General features: G+C 45.6%; 1 protein-coding gene across 1 annotated transcript in view; it reads left to right on the top strand.

The window, feature by feature from the left end:
• The first annotated feature begins 4,840 nt into the window (after nt 1-4,840).
• Nucleotides 4,841-15,856, top strand: part of LOC119454221 (cytochrome P450 3A8-like) — a 40,129-nt gene continuing 29,113 nt past the window's right edge. The window contains exons 1-4 of the mRNA XM_049668259.1: nt 4,841-4,988; nt 9,300-9,396; nt 13,772-13,824; nt 15,706-15,802. Coding sequence (XP_049524216.1) covers nt 4,897-4,988; nt 9,300-9,396; nt 13,772-13,824; nt 15,706-15,802 — 339 coding nt within the window. The 5' untranslated portion in view covers nt 4,841-4,896. The remainder of the gene's footprint in view (nt 4,989-9,299; nt 9,397-13,771; nt 13,825-15,705; nt 15,803-15,856) is intronic.

Below are 15,856 nucleotides of genomic sequence, written 5' to 3'. Positions count from 1 at the left end.
ATGAAACGAAAAATGTTAGGCGTAACATTAAGAGACAGGAAGAGAGCGGTGTGGATCAGAGAGCAAACGGGGATAGCCGATACTCTAGTTGACATTAAGCGGAAAAATGCAGCTGGGCAGGACATGTAATGCATAAGATGGATAACCAGTGGACCATTACAATTACAGAATGGATACCAAGAGAAGGGAAGCGCAGTCTAGGACTGCAGAAAACTAGGTGGGGTGATGAAGTAGGAAAATTTGCAGGCGCAAGTTGGAATCAGCTAGCTCAAGACAGGGGTAATTGGAGATCACAGGGAGAGGCCTTCGTCCTGCAGTGGACATAAATATAGGCTCATGATGATGATGACCCCAAAAGTGGCGAAACAGTGTAGATACGTGCTTCGACGGCCTCGCGTTTTCTAGAGCGAGACTTTCCGTCCCAACCACCAAGGTGCCCTCGCTGCCCTGCCGACTGATACAGGGTGTTTCAGCGAACACTTTCAAAAATTCTTAAAGGTTGCCTGTGGCAGATAGCACAATTCTAGTTCATGAGCTGGTCTACTCGAAGAGGCGGACATTACTTGCACGAGAAATTGAAATGCATAATCGAATATTTACCAGAAATTCACTAATTAGGTTTTTAACTAATAACCGTATGGGGGCATATTGCAATTTACAAATTGTAGCCGTGGAGTTCGCAAGGCGGATCCACTTGGAATTAATTCTCGCGATGACACCAGTTTCGAGATATTAATTCCCGAACTTTGCGGAGAAATGCATTGGCGTTCCAGTTAGGTTCTTAACGAAACGTTGCTTCTTGCATTGAAGCACAAAATTAACTGGAACGCCAATGCATTTCTCCGCAAAGTTCGGGAATTAATATCTCGAAAGTGGTGTCATCCTGCGAATTAATTCTAAGTGGATCCATCTTGCGAACTCCACGGATACAATTTGTAAATTGCATTATGGGCCATCAGGTAATTCGTTAAAAACTTCACTAGTGAATTTTTGTTAATTAGTCGATTATGCATTTCAATTTTTGTGCAAGTAATGTCCGCCTTTTCGAGTAGACCAGCTCATTAACTAGAATTGGGCTATCTGCCATAGGCAGTCTTAAATAAATTTTGAAAGTGTTCGCTGAAACACCCTGTATAATCGGGACCTACGCCGGTGCAGGAGCTTACGCTGCGATGATCGATGCGTGAAATCCAAGCCGACAAGATTGGAACCTATGAGATACACATGTAGTATTCCCCCACTACTACTAATGATTCGCAAAGCCGTATCAATGCAATGCACTTCGACATGGACACGGCTTCAAAGCACTGGATATTGTTTTAACCTCTAGGTGCGTTTGCACAAAACGTTATAAACAGTCCTAGAAAGAGCATATTTTGTTTGGATGTTACAAAGTTCTCTCAATAAATGTTGCAGGTATGTGCCAATTTCTTCCCTTTGCAAAGGACTCTCTTTGTTCCAGATGCGCTATGTCAGCTTTATGACGTAATTGGTGTGCATGTTAAATATAGTTTAAGAAGTGCTTTGCAAAAAGAAATTTCCATTATTCTACAACGGGGTCAGAAGTTGTTAAAGGCGAACAACTGTCAATAATAGTATTGGAAATGGTGCAAGCTAAGAACTGTAATTTAGGAGCACTGCCTAATGTGAATTTCTAAAGCACAGCAATTCGAAATAGTGGACACTGACTGGGGACACTGTTTTTCAATATACTGGCTGGAACTGCATTATCGGTACACTTTAGTAGACAATAAGTGTCATCATCAATAAAGCACCCCTTCTAAATGATTTGGTCTCCATCCTTATTCATAATGCTCCGTGTATAGGTTTCTTCTGGCCTGCTGATTGTTCAGAAGATAATACTGTTGCAATTAGACTGTTTTCTGCGACAACTACATCACGTCGACACCAAGCAGGAGAGGGAAATATTTCATTTGTTCGGATACTGTCACTCTAGCCGTCTGTTATTGGAACGCTGCGCCCCGGCCACCACGTCCTTCTATGCGGGCGCCCCTCCTCCAAGATGGCGTCTCCACGCGCTCGCTTCACTAGTATACTTCCTTTTTTTAGGGGCGAAGCTCCTTAGGGCGTGGGTCTGTCCTTCCTCCGATGTAGTATGTAGCCACCTGTAGTTTTATGAAGTGTTCACTAGATGGCGTAAGTGTCGATCTTTCTATATATCCAACCGTTATCCCTTCGTTTCACGGATCACAAAGCCGTGGTAATGAAGGGACTCCGCAAACCAAGCATCTAAGAAGAACCGTCTAAAAAAATAAAACGTATTGTATATATACAAACACTGTTTCTCACGTGTTTACTTGATGATATACTGGGCGAATTAATCGGAGTATTCACGGTTTACCGATGATCCCTCTGGAGCTTCGCCCCATCATCATCATTTACCTCGTGGATATGCTGTGATTTTTTTTTTCTTTCCAATCTCTTTTTGCGTGCCTTCGATCGTAGTATCACTTTCTTATCTTCTTTCTTTGTTTGCGCTTGTCACTCCTGACAGAGAGAGAGATTGTGGTTGTGAAGAGGAAATGGCGCCTCTTCCTCTTCATAACCAGAATCTCTCTCTCTCTCTCCTTCTCTGTCAGGAGTGACAAGCGCAAACAAAGAAAGAAGAAAAGAAAGTGATACTACGATTCTGTCTGTTCTGATTACTAAATTACACTGTAACAGTAGTTTCAAAAACCATATCTAAAAGTTCAGGTGCCCAATTCTTGGCCAATTCCCCGGAGTGGGTACGAGCCATGTGCTGAGGATATCATCATCATCATCATCGATCGAAGGCACGAAAGAAGAGACTGGAAAGGAAAAAAATGGAAGTAGTAGTGAAGCGAGCGCGTGGAGACGCCATCTTGGAGGAGGGGCGCGCGCATAGAAGGACGTGGTGGCGGTGCGCAGCGTTCCAGTGGAAGAAGGCTGGAGAACGACACTATGGGCCCTGCCCCAGTAACTAGGCGTTGCAGCGACGTACTCGCCTGAGTATGAGGCTCGGCGAGCAGCTGACCGCCGCCTCAGGAACTCCCGCTGGCCCGGACCTACCTGCCAGGACACGTCAGCGTTCACGCCGCTGAACGTGGGCGCGCGAATTCTGGCTGTAGCCAGTCACCGTCCCGTCTTTGGAACTAAGCTGGACCTGCGCGCACCAGGAGCGCCAGCCGGCACGAGTCCCGCTCTGCCGGAGCGCGACAGCTCCTCGGCGACTGTGCCTTCGTCACGTCAGCCGGGGCATCGGTGACGCCGGCCACCAGCGGTGACGGAAACGACCATATTGCGACGACGGACTACAAACCGGGTGACGCCGATATCCGCCACGAACAGAACCGGTATTGTAAGCGCCCCGGCGCTAGCGTATAGACGATCGCCTCAGAAACGTTGGTTAACGCGGTAGTGGGATCGTAACGCGCAATTAGGGAGGACGCATTCCGTGTGCAATGAGTGTTATATTTTTAATGTTATTGTTAACAGAATGGATACCAAGAGAAGGGAAGCGCAGTCGAGGTCGGTAGATAACCGGATGGGGTGATGAAGTTAGGAAATTTGCAGGCGCAAGTTGGAATACGCTAGCGCAAGACAGGAGTAATTGGAGATCGCAGGGAGAGGCCTTCGTCCTGCAGTGGACATAAAATATAGGCTGATGATGATGATTTTTAACGACCTCATTGAATGATTGTAGTGTGTGTGCGGCACCTTGCGTTCATGTGTTCATTCGGCCTGCTCAAGCAAACTTACCAGGCGTTGACGTATGCGCGACGGATACATACTATACAAACATTACCATATCTAAAAAGTTGTGTGCAAGTCACACCGCAATAAGGACACAACCATGGTATACATTTTTGAATTTACACTGTTTTCGCTTTGAATAATACAGTTTATACAGTTTATACAATTTATACAGTTTTCGCTTTCACACAAAATTCTTGGGCATGAATTAGAGATCAATCTTGGAGAATAGAATCCATCGAGAAGCGTCATCGTCATTCGTGATGTTGGAACGAAGGACTTAAACATCAGCGCATGAATTGACATGGTTCATCACGCATTCTATCGCGAAGTGCGTCGACGTCCGACAATCACTCTCCGCAGCGACCATAGCCCCACAACCACGATGGCACAGCCGGTTGCGGAAAAACACTCCGGAGAAAAAAAGATGAGTCAGTCGGAACGCTAGCCGTAGAACATGTGCGTACAACGGTAAAAAAAACACTTGTAGAAAAAAAAAAACAAGAAGACAGTCAGGATATCACAGAGGCGCACATCCGGAGAAAAATAAAAGTCAGGCGTAACACTAGCTGCAGAAGACGCGCGTACATCCGCTAAAAACAACAGTTGGAGAGGGAGAAAAAAAAAGACAAACCGAACACCACACGTGCGCACAGCCGAAGGAAAGACTAAAAAAAAAAAAGTCAGGCGTGGCAGTAGCCGCAGAACACGTGCGTACAGCCGTTACAAACAATACACTTCGAGAAAAAAAAACAGTCTGATCAGTTCGAACACAACACGTTGGCACAGTTAGGCCACCCTAGGCACAGCCGTGGCGCTGGGGAAGAAGGGCCAGGCGTCTAGAGATAGAGCACTGAGAACGAGAGTAGTGGCTTGGCGCCGTTGCTAGGAGTGACATCACAGCGTCCCTGCAGGCTTCTAAGCCAATAGCGTGGTTCTGCAGTTGCCATGCGTTGTACCTTCTGGTTTATCCAAATACGCTACCAGGACACCTTGACGGTTGAGCTATTGCGCTTCAGCGAAGGAGTGCGTAAATAGTTTGCATGGCATGACAATGGAGATAGATGACTCTCAACCGGAAGGATAAAAATAGGGCGTGGGAGCGGCGCTATCACTGGGCTACATCCTTGGCTCCGAAACAGTCGCCTCCAAGCAATCGCCATGGCCGGTAAGTTGTCACTGCCCAGTTACGAGACGATCGGCTGGACTACGATCACGATTATCGTCGTCTATGCAGTCTTCAGGCTGGTCAGGTAGGTGTTCTACACAAAGACTGTTTAGAGAATAAGAAAATTAGTTGGTTAATGGGACAGGAAAGAGATAAAATGTTTGTTACGACATCGTGACGCAGGTAACTTTTATTCAACCCAAACAATTTCATTCGATTTGAGGTGAACAGACACTTCCTGGTGAGAAGTCACGGCGGTGATCTCCGAGTTATTTTTTTAAACAATTTGCTTGGGCATCAACGTTATGACATCAACTCCGCACGTTGCTGCCATAATGTGCAATGACGCTTCCGTCAGCACAGTAATTTTTATGTGACTGTCCCCTCTTCTTGAACAAGAAAAATAGACTTGAATCAAATTTAGCTAAGTTTGACGCTAAGGAAGTTCCACTCAGAATAAAAAATTGAAGCAATCTAGCCGGAAATTGAGTATTGTACGGTAAATTCAACTTAGTTTCACGCTGCAGTTCTCTGAGAATAAAAAAAATATCGAGCAATGTGGTTGGCAATTGAGACCTGTAAACTTTTCTTTCCTTTGCAAGGAATGCATTAAACCGGTCATTTTTAAAAATGCAAGGACCGCGGAAACCGTACTAATAATCTGAGTGCACTGAGGCCAGAAAATACACGTCGTTTTCGCCTCATCTCATATTTGTGACGCTTCTTTTACTCTCAATTGAACCAACCAACAGCATGTAACAGCATTTTAAGTGACATTAGCAACACATGAACGAGAAAAAAGGGTGCCGAGGGGCCCGATTTTTATTAATCATATCCTAATGTTTGTTGGCTTCTTATACTATGATTAGCAACACCTAAATTATTCGCCAGTACTTTCCTAAATTCCTAAAAATCTTCAAAATTTCTTTTCAAACGTACTATAAAGTGCGCGGAGACCCTGCCAAAAATCTGCCACAGCGCGTTTGTTGGATCATTAGGTTTCTTTAGTGTCAGTCAAGAGTTTCTAGGGGCAGCATTTAATATTAAATAGCATTTCCTAAAAAAATATATCTTAACAAAGTTCGGCAGGTGTTACACTCTTATAACAGAAGAAGGCGATGTCCTGATGCACATTTTGTAATCCATAAAGTTATACATTTGGGGCTAGACTTCTTTGTAAGTCATATTATTAATGCATTAAGTTATACAATCGGGGCTAGACTTCTTGCAATACATAACGAGCCGCAATGCGAAGTACCCATGTGGCACTAAGGCGACCTCCTGAACGCCACATATTAACAATTAATGTAGTGCCTAAAGTGCAACATGTTAGTGCTCGCACTAGGTCGCACCTTTAGTCAGCGAGATGGCTGCGACGTGACGTGTGCAATCACGCACGCACTAGGCCCACCTTTAGGGAAGCGTGGCTTCATGGAAGCGTGCTCGTCTCGCACCCAGGACGCCCGGGTCCGATTGCCGCCCAGACCAAAATGCACCACATTTTCTATTCTAAGGCATTAATTCACTTTGTTTACAGGAACCTCCCTAGAAATGTGACGTCAATCCTAGCATTTCTTGCGCTGTCGGCCATTTTTCGTCACGATGCGGTTTCGCCAAGCGCGCCTCCAACATAGAAACCTCAGGCGTTCGCCTTAATAATAATAATGTTTATTTTATGACATTGCGCCTAACAATCTATCTCATTCGTTCCTGTACCTAAATATATAAAAGCGATATTTACGTCGAAGTCTGCGCGACCAAACAGAACATTGACCGTTAAATATCTGCCTTTCAACGGCGTCACGTAGTTTCTTGTACAGTTAATGCACTTTTCGCAGAAGTATTAGTGACTATCAGCTGGTCGTATCCTTTTGGAATGATGAAACGAACACCCAAGTGAGTAGGGTGGTTTTCTGGGCCAGTTGGGGCACGATTATAGCGCTATGGTTCCAGCAGGTATAGACGCAAGCGCAACAAAAAGTCTCACTTTCGCCTGAAAGGCGAAGCATTGATTGCGACACGATTGAACTAGTGGACAGCTTTACGAAGTAAGGATAACAGTTTTATCGGCCGTATAAACTTGTAAACATAAGCATACTAACTAAATTACCAACCATGGTGTCAGGCGTGCACAAGCAAACATGAACGCATCTTACTCGAGCTCCGCGGAAACGCGCTTTCAAAACGCTGTAGTAAGCGCGCCAGCAGCAGCGAGCTAATGGACCTTCGTCCCGCCGCTCGGATCAACGCGAACTAAACTGCGAAAACACAGCAAAGGGAGGACTGTGCCCCCGCCCCAGATGGTTTCAACGCGACAGCGTTAAGGGCCCTGTGTCGCAGAAAATCCAGCGTTGGCAACCGGCGTCGGCGTGCGATGTCGGCGGGTGGCGGAGAAAATCATCCCCAACCACCCCGACCGCGCAGGCCCTCCACGCGGTGCAAGGTTTTGGTGAACAAAAATTTAATTTCTCACACTCAAAACCGTCAGGAAAATGGTAAAGTACGACTTTACCATTCGACGTCGGATTCGCCGTCGGATCGGTTACCAATCGGCGTCGGGTTGTAATTACAATGTACGAGAAAACCTAATTCTGCTGCGAGGAAACTCAATCACAAACCCCTTTTCCAGCATTTCTACCAGACCTGCGCGCGTCGGGGCAATAGCAAACAATTAATCAAATAAGAAAAAAAGGTCCTAGGTCCTTCACATTTTAATATAGGACCACTAATATTGTCCCTGGGAAAACGTCTTTCCAGCAATGCATTTCTGTTTAAAAGTGAAGTCGACTTTAAGGGGATTGGTGTAAGCTTGCGTTGTAAGCTGGCTTACCCATGTTCAGTGCTGCAGCGAATGAAGCCTACTTGCCGTACGCGAACGATGTGATGCGAACGGGTACCGATAACGCTATCGCGTTCTACTCTTAAAGGCGGAGCTTAAGCGTCCTAATCTGCTTTTCCTCTCACCCTTTCGCCATACTCTCCCCCTCAGATTTCCGCTGCACCCTCCTCCACTTTCCTCCTCGCGCTCTCTTGGCTCTGGCCATATTTCATCCCTCCCCCTCCGCGTTCGCTCAGTTACGCCGAGGGACGCCGACGCTCAACGAAAGAACGGGCGCGTAAGAAGAGCTGCGCTTTAAAATTCGCAAACGGCTATGGGGATGACGACGGTAACGTCTTCGAAGGAGGCGATGCGTTGCGGTACATCAGAGACGCTATTAGGGAGAACTTCGACACGAAAGAAAGTGTAGTTCAGGCGCAAACAGATCTAGCAACATAGAAGGCCGAGAGATCAAAATTTAGCATATAAAGTTTTACTTGAAAAAAAACTGAAGAAAATGTCACTAATATCACTGCCGCATCACCCGATGAATTTTCAAGGCACAGCCGTGCTAATGGGCGCGCGCGGCGTAGAACGCAGCCTCCCCCCTCGCTACCCACCACCCGGAGCCTCACGGCCCGGCGGGCGTACGCTCGGGCGACGCAGGCCTCCCCCCTCGCTACCTTCCTCCGGAGCGTTGCGTGCGACTGGAAGACGGCGCGCTTCCTTCCCGCTTTCCGCCCTTGCGTGCGCGAGATTGATCCGCGATTGCCGGCTCACCCTCGCACGCTTTCACCCACAGATAGAACATACGGCGCGCGGCGACGACTGTATTGCCTGTGAACGTTATACGATACCTCACGGCAACGGCGACGGCAGACATGCGCCTGGAGTGCCCATATAAAAAGAAACGCACAGGACAACGCTGTGCGCTTGGCTTTATGTCGTCATTTCCATGCCTCGTTTCTCTATATGGGATGCAATAGCAGAAGTGAACAGTCATCGCACCTTCATATTCACGCACAGCTGTTGTCGAAGGCAGAAATCAATGCTGACACGCATTGCACATTGAGGATCTGGCATAAGTAACACCCCATTTAAACGTAAACACAAACCGCATCTGGAAACTGTCGCTTCAGCGCAGCACAGGAAGATGTCGTAGTTGTGTTCCTGCGATGGCGTGGAATTGACGGCACCAGAGCTTACGGCTGCTGCGGCGATGTTAAAATCCTTCAGTAGTCACTCAATCATCGCACCACAAGTCAGGTAGCTCTTGGATTGCTTTATACACGGCCATTTCTATTTCTGCTATCCCTTTCCGGCCGGTCACTCGTCTCAACAAGATGTTTTAATGCTCTGTCATGCGTTTTGTGTTTCTCGTATGCCCTGTGTGCCGCGAAGGAGACCTCATCAGTTTATTGAAAATCCTCTCTCTTCTCTACTTGGCCACTCGACAAATATGCTCTTAATGAACCGATAAAATTTTTGGCTGGTGTTATAGCTGCGTTCAAGAAAATGACATGATAGCACACTAGCACATGACTTAATGTTGTGACAGCAGGACCGTTTCTCCCACAGATCCCGCCAGAAAACATTCAGCTACTTCAAAGAGATCGGAATTCCGGGTCCGGAGCCAAGCCTTCTTTGGGGGAATCTTGCCGAATACCACACGAAGGTACGAGGAAGCCCTCACTGCTAAAAGCCTCCGCAAAATATTGGTATCCACTCTCTATTAAATTTCACAAAATGCTATAAAAGGTAGCGCATCTTTACAGTGCACCTGCCGCGGTCGCTTTAGCGGCTACTGTGTTTCGCTGCTAAGCATGGGGTCGCCCGGATCAAAGCCCGGCCGCGGCGCCGCATTTCCATGGGGGCGAAATGCAAAAACGTCCGTATCCTGTGCATTGGGTGCACGCTAAATATCCCCTGGTGGTCAAACTTAATCCGGAGTCTCCCACTACAGGCGTGCCTCATAATAAAACCGTGGTTTTGGGCCACGTAAAGCACCAGAATTCAGCTTTACAGGGCCCCGTGCCAGCCTTGTCAAAAGTCATTGAGGTGTCGCACTAGCCTAAATGCAGTAAAAATAATAGCCTGAAATCCGACGAACTTTGTGTCTTGCAATAAAAGCCATACTTCTACAATGTTACCCCTATCGTGAAAAGGAAATTTTGAAGGGTGTAGCTAAACAGACGCTTTCTCCATTTTAAATGCACATGTGCAAGAAGAAATGGCATGTCGTCAACATGACGCAACACTTTCTCATTTAGAGATAAGCCGCTCCTAGCATGTTTTCGTGGAAAATACAAGGGACGATTACTACACACGCTAGCATGCCGGAGCTTTATCTACGTAAATGAGATACTTTATCCACACGCTAGCATGCCGCAGCTTTATCTACGTAAATGAGATACGTTATCTATTCGGTCGTCGTTTTATTTAAACGCGCGATAGAAAAAGGCCACGTTGGTGCACAAATATAGCGCCGGCTACTTCATGAGGCACGAAAAAGTTTGTACAGTGACGCATATCTCATTTATTATTTATTTACTCATAGTGTAAGCATTTACTAAGCTTTTACAGGAGCCGGCAAACAATGACGCGGATAGCGTTTGCCAACAAAATAAGAAAACAACAAACGAATAACTCAACCATGACAGCAACGCGTGGTAAACGGTGATGCAGAAAGGAAAATTGTACCGTGCGACTGAAACTTTATTGGAAATAAAACGTGATATGCACCTATATGTATATATCGCAGAAAAAAAAAACACCACAGCGGCGCATCGATGCGGGTTGGTTACAGAGAATATTACAAAGACAAGTCTCGAGCCTGAGCGATGCGGGCCAACGCATGCTCTGCTGTTTGAAAAATTCACAATGCATAAATAATTTCTTGCGTGACTTGGTCCTTCTGCCTTTCCATTGTGGTGGTGCTACAGACTGTCGGTACGCATCTACAGTCACGACAATTACTGAAAATATGGGAGGTCGGTGCCGTTTTCTAGGGATAGATTTTCAACTCACGCCGCATTAGCCAATCATTGGCAAAGCGAATCACTACAGCGCTCATGGGCGGAACATGTCGATTTAGTCGACCCACACCGATACCGAAATGCACCCCGAGCCGTTTTCTAGGGATAGATTCCAACTCACCGCATTAGCCATCATTGTGCAAGCGAATAACTACCGCGCTCAATGGCGGAACATGTCGATGTATCGGCCCAAACCATACGCGAAAATGCACCCCACGAAACGAATGTAAAAAAATGCTGGCTGACCTGTAATCGAGAGTAGCTTTAAGCTTGAAATGGCTACCGGCACAGCAGATTGGTGCCGTCACGCAGGCCTCAAAGCATACCGACCCTAAATGAACCTGTTTTCGACGGAACCTCGTTGCAAGTCTCGTCTTGGCCAAACAACCATCCGCGGGTCGCCGGATCCTGCCGGTCTGGTCACGCAGCGAGGCCCCATCTCTCGAAGGAGGCGGCGAAAAACCCGCGCCGCGGAACTCACGGACCTCTGGCGTTGAAAAGAGCACAGGCAACCCTGTCCGGAGCACCAAAAAATTACAATCAGGTGTATGGTGCGCTGTATCTGCCTCTTGAACGTCGCTATTGGAAATGACAAATTAAACTTCAGCGTACTAGAAGTTACAGCTTGTGTGATATTGTGAACAAACATTAGGAAAGAATCGGAAGCAATGTATTTAAAATTTTTTCGGCACTACCTAGCGCATGTAATGCGGTCCTGTACAAAGGGTTAGGGGCCAGAGACCGCATTTTCTTAAGTTTTGGCTTAAGTTGCCCGGGTGATCTCGTTTTGTTCTAGCATCGGTACCCGGGTGTTTTTGTTCCGTTCTCGGCTTGAGTTCCCAGATAACGGCTCTGGATTAAGGCTCAAGGTCTCCTGAAGGTCGCCGACAACAGGAGCTAAAAGCATTCTACGCTTAAAACTATAGAAAAATAAGTATTGTGCGAAAGGAAGAATGAGGTCTCACAACTTTCGATAAAATCAAGTTTCGAGGAGAGTAAGAAAGCACATGAAGACGTGTAACCGCAAAATAGGGACATTACAATAAAGAGCGAGAAAAAAATATTCTAATGGCACTTACTTATGGTAATACTACAGGGCGCACAAAGAATAAAGGACACAGGAAGTTAACAAAGAAGCGTGCTGCGGTTTTGCCATCAATAATGACCAACTCGCCCTGCATTAATTTTTTTTCCTATTCCAACGGTAACCAGTAATAAATTTAACAGCATAAAACAATAATTAGCTCGTTCCCTTGCGATTTTTGTGTTACGCATTCGTGTCACAATCAGCGAAATAAGCTTCCATCTTCGCCACGAATGAACGTAAAGACTGCATAGCTATACACTGTGGCGTCACAAATCGTGGTGTGGGCGAAACAGTCTTCCAGAGGCGTGAAAAGCAGTTCGCCTGCACCCATCGTCGTTCCTCGATTTGCCGACGATCGCTTTACCTAACCAGCGCCTCTTCTGGAGGCGCTGACCTAACTGACATTGTTTTTGGGTTACCTCTCTAACGCATGAAGCGTTTTCTGCATCTGAAACTTCGCGAACGTTGTCGCAATTTCGACCGTGACAACGTGTCTTTATGAGATTGTGCGTGTGAAGTGAACAGTGTTGTGCATACTCGAATGAACGGAAGTAACACCAATTGCTCGGGAATATACAGCAACGTGGGTGTAAACACCAGATCGTGGCTTCAGCCGTGGAATTGGTCCTGTCAGTGATGGTGTCTTCATATGCAGGTTTAGCTTAAATTTCAATAGTCGACTAGTGACGACAAGGTAAAGATCTTGAGCATAGCTCTGCAAGTAAACGCGCGAGTTTATTAACCAAAATTCATAAGATAAGCGAATTTAATAAGGAGTGTAACGCAATAGAATGGTCCTTTAAGAGGTACAACACCAGGTTTGACGACAAATTCGACGCGTTGGTCTGTATCATCCATGACATTTTAAGTTCTGCATCACGTCTGCATGCCCTCCACTCAGTTAATTCGCGCATCTCCTAGCAAAAAAAATATTTCAGTTGTTTAAAAGTAAACTTACATGGTTTTTGGACTATTCCATTTTCTGGGTTAAATGAAGAGTCTAGACCTGTAAACCCTAGAAAAAATACTGCCAAACCTCAAAGTACCGTCAAAAATCAAATTTAACACGGCGCATGAATTCCGGGATTCTACGTGCCAATACCACGAATTGATTGAGGCATGCTATAGTGTGGGATCCCGTATTAATTTTGACCACCAGGGGATGTTTAACGTACCCCTAATGCGCTGGACACAGGCGTGTTTGCATTCCGCCCCCATCGAAATGCGGCCTCCCCGGCCTGGATTTGATCCCGCGACCTCGCGCTTAGCAGCGCAACGTCGTAGCCGCTAAGCCACCGCGGCGGGGTTTGAGCATATGGTCAACAAACGGCAAATATATATATCATCAGCCTATATTTATGTCCACTGCAGGACGAAGGCCTCTCTCTGCGATCTCCAATTACCCCTGTCTAAATAGATGTATATATATATATATATATATAAAACAAAAGCATAACGATTTCCGAAAATGCTTGTTTGCTGACATCCTACAGCGCCTATGCCCACCTCTATGTACATAGTAAGGTGTAACGTAATGGTCATGCATAACCTGCACCCTGATAGTATCGGCAGGGAACGGTAACGCACAGTTTACAACAACTCAGTTACCGCATCAAAACAAATGTCGCCATCTGGCTTCATGGCACATCGCACTTTCTGTGCTCTTGCTGCAACAGTCGAGGGTCGCGCGTTGAATCAGCGGAGGCGACAGCTGCGTACGAATATGAGCGCAATGCAAACACGTGTTTTACTTACATTTCGGCGCACACGAAAAAAATTGTAGGTGGCGTAAATTATTCGGTGAACTCCCCCCCCTACGGGATCTCTCGAAGCGCTTGTGTTGCTTCCCGTCTCAAACTAGGCTGTGTGTGCACTAGTTTGTACTTCTATGCAACACATTTCGAAACTTCACCTCGCACATGTTGCAGGGCTTTGTGCACGCCCTCACAGACTGGTGCGCCAAATATGGAGACGTATTCGGGTGAGTGCATCACTCTATTTAAACGCCTTGACTGCGCATTCGTGATTTATATTTATTATGTTTTTTTTAAATAAAAATCCATTAGTTCGGCGCCAACTCCGATTCCTATATACACAATTGTGGGACGTAAGACTGCTCTCACATGACCATCGCTGAAACGATTTGAATGAAATATGCTGCGTCTTGGACGGAAAACTAAATTCTAATTATTTGAAATAATGCTTCTGAAGTACGCTTTGCGTTCTCACGAGCAGACACAAACGCCCTGCTTCGTTGCGTAATACGCAACTCTACGTTAGAGCACTATAGACCCAACCAGATTGACGGCACCAGCGAGTGCATAAGTGGGACCCAGAAATTAAATTTCATACTGAACTCCCGGACTGAGGGGACCAGCCACTGCAGAGCGGAGGAGATATACCTACGCTCGTGGGCTCTTTTGCATAAAGTTTATTCTCTCTCTTTCTCCTCACACGCTCAAAAAAAGCCAAATAAGCATGGTGCACCGGATTTTCCTTGGTGTCGCATTCCCCAAGTGTTATGGACACCTCATAGGTGGCAGTGACCCTAGTCCAAATTGTAAACACTGTCAAGTGCCAGAGACACTTGGACACATATTTTGCGTTCCTCTGTCTCGCGTGCGCGCAAGGGACAAAAACAGGTCCCTTCCATGGCAAACGTCGATAAGAGGCCGCTATCAGACGAGTTTCTTTTGGGTCCCTGGCCTATTGCCAACAGCGTAGCCATGATTACAAGTGCCGCTGTAGCCTTTCTACAAGCCACTGGGGAAGACGCATGGCTTTAGAGACACAACGACGCTGTTGACTTGTAGTTACACACAACCTTCCCATAGCATTATTAGCATTCATCAGCATCTTCCTCTCCGCCCCTTTTCCCCAGTGTAGAGTAGCAGGCTAGCTCTTCCTTTCTTTAAATATTTGTTTGTCACTGTACCAATTTCAGGCAGCATAAATTTGATTCAGGTGATCATTTGATCCACAAGTGTGACTGAAAATCTGTAAATTAAAAAAAATTAACTGAGGGACAATGTTGGCAACTTTTTCATTTGGCCAAAAGCACATCAAAATTCTGTTAATTGCAATTGTTGGAGCCTCTGAAATGGTCGTTTTTAATGCATTAGTCCATAGCTTCAAGATCGTTACATTTTGTAGGAAGGCTTTACGAATGCCATATTCACAAATTATGATATATTCCAGAGCACTGCGTGAAAATCAATTTTCCCCCCTTGAATGGTGCAATAGATGCAGCTTAGAGTTATTTTACTGCTGAAGTAAAGGGTTGTAAATTTCACTAGCTTTAGTTTAACGTTTTCTTTATCAGCAATTTTTCACAGCAGCAAAGTTGGCCACCAAAAAAGATAATCTCTAGCCACAAATCGGTAGATTATCAGTTCTTTTTAAAATGCAACACGCCTTACTTTGACTTTTGCAATGCCAAACAAAACTATCTCTCCTTTGGCATAGAATGAGAGAGGTGTTCTAGAGGTACTAAAGATTACTAAAGTGTATCGTTTGATAACATACGTAGCTCTATTTTACTGCAGATGCCTAAGGCCACATTTGTCAACATTTCGTCCTATTTTCCTTATTTCTTGCTTTTATTTAAAGGTGTCGTGTGTTTGAAAGACATTACTGTATGAATTTCACACAAAATATTGGTTCTTCTGTATACATAGCAGTGAGCCTGACTTTTCTACTATGTGTATGTGTCTTGATGAAAAAAAATCCCTGATACAAGCACAATATTTGACTTGTAAATAATGAAAAACATATTACAGCAGAACTCTTCCTACGATGCATTATTGCTATAAAACGCCCTGTCCTTTTTTTCATAAAAGTTGTCATGTTCTTTCCTTTTCAGATTTTACAATGGTGATCTTCCAACGTTGGTTGTCAAAGACTTGGACTTTCTAACTCACATATTCATAAAAGACTTCCAGAACTTCACCGATCGAGGTGTAAGTCTCAAAAATGTGGCTTAAGGTGGCGGTCCCACTCCGGCGGCACGAGCC

This window comes from Dermacentor silvarum, chromosome 5, assembly GCF_013339745.2.
Source record: "Dermacentor silvarum isolate Dsil-2018 chromosome 5, BIME_Dsil_1.4, whole genome shotgun sequence".
NCBI lineage: Eukaryota > Metazoa > Arthropoda > Arachnida > Ixodida > Ixodidae > Dermacentor > Dermacentor silvarum.
The sequence above is the reverse complement of the archived record's forward strand: the minus strand, read 5'-3'. Positions and strand labels throughout refer to the sequence as shown.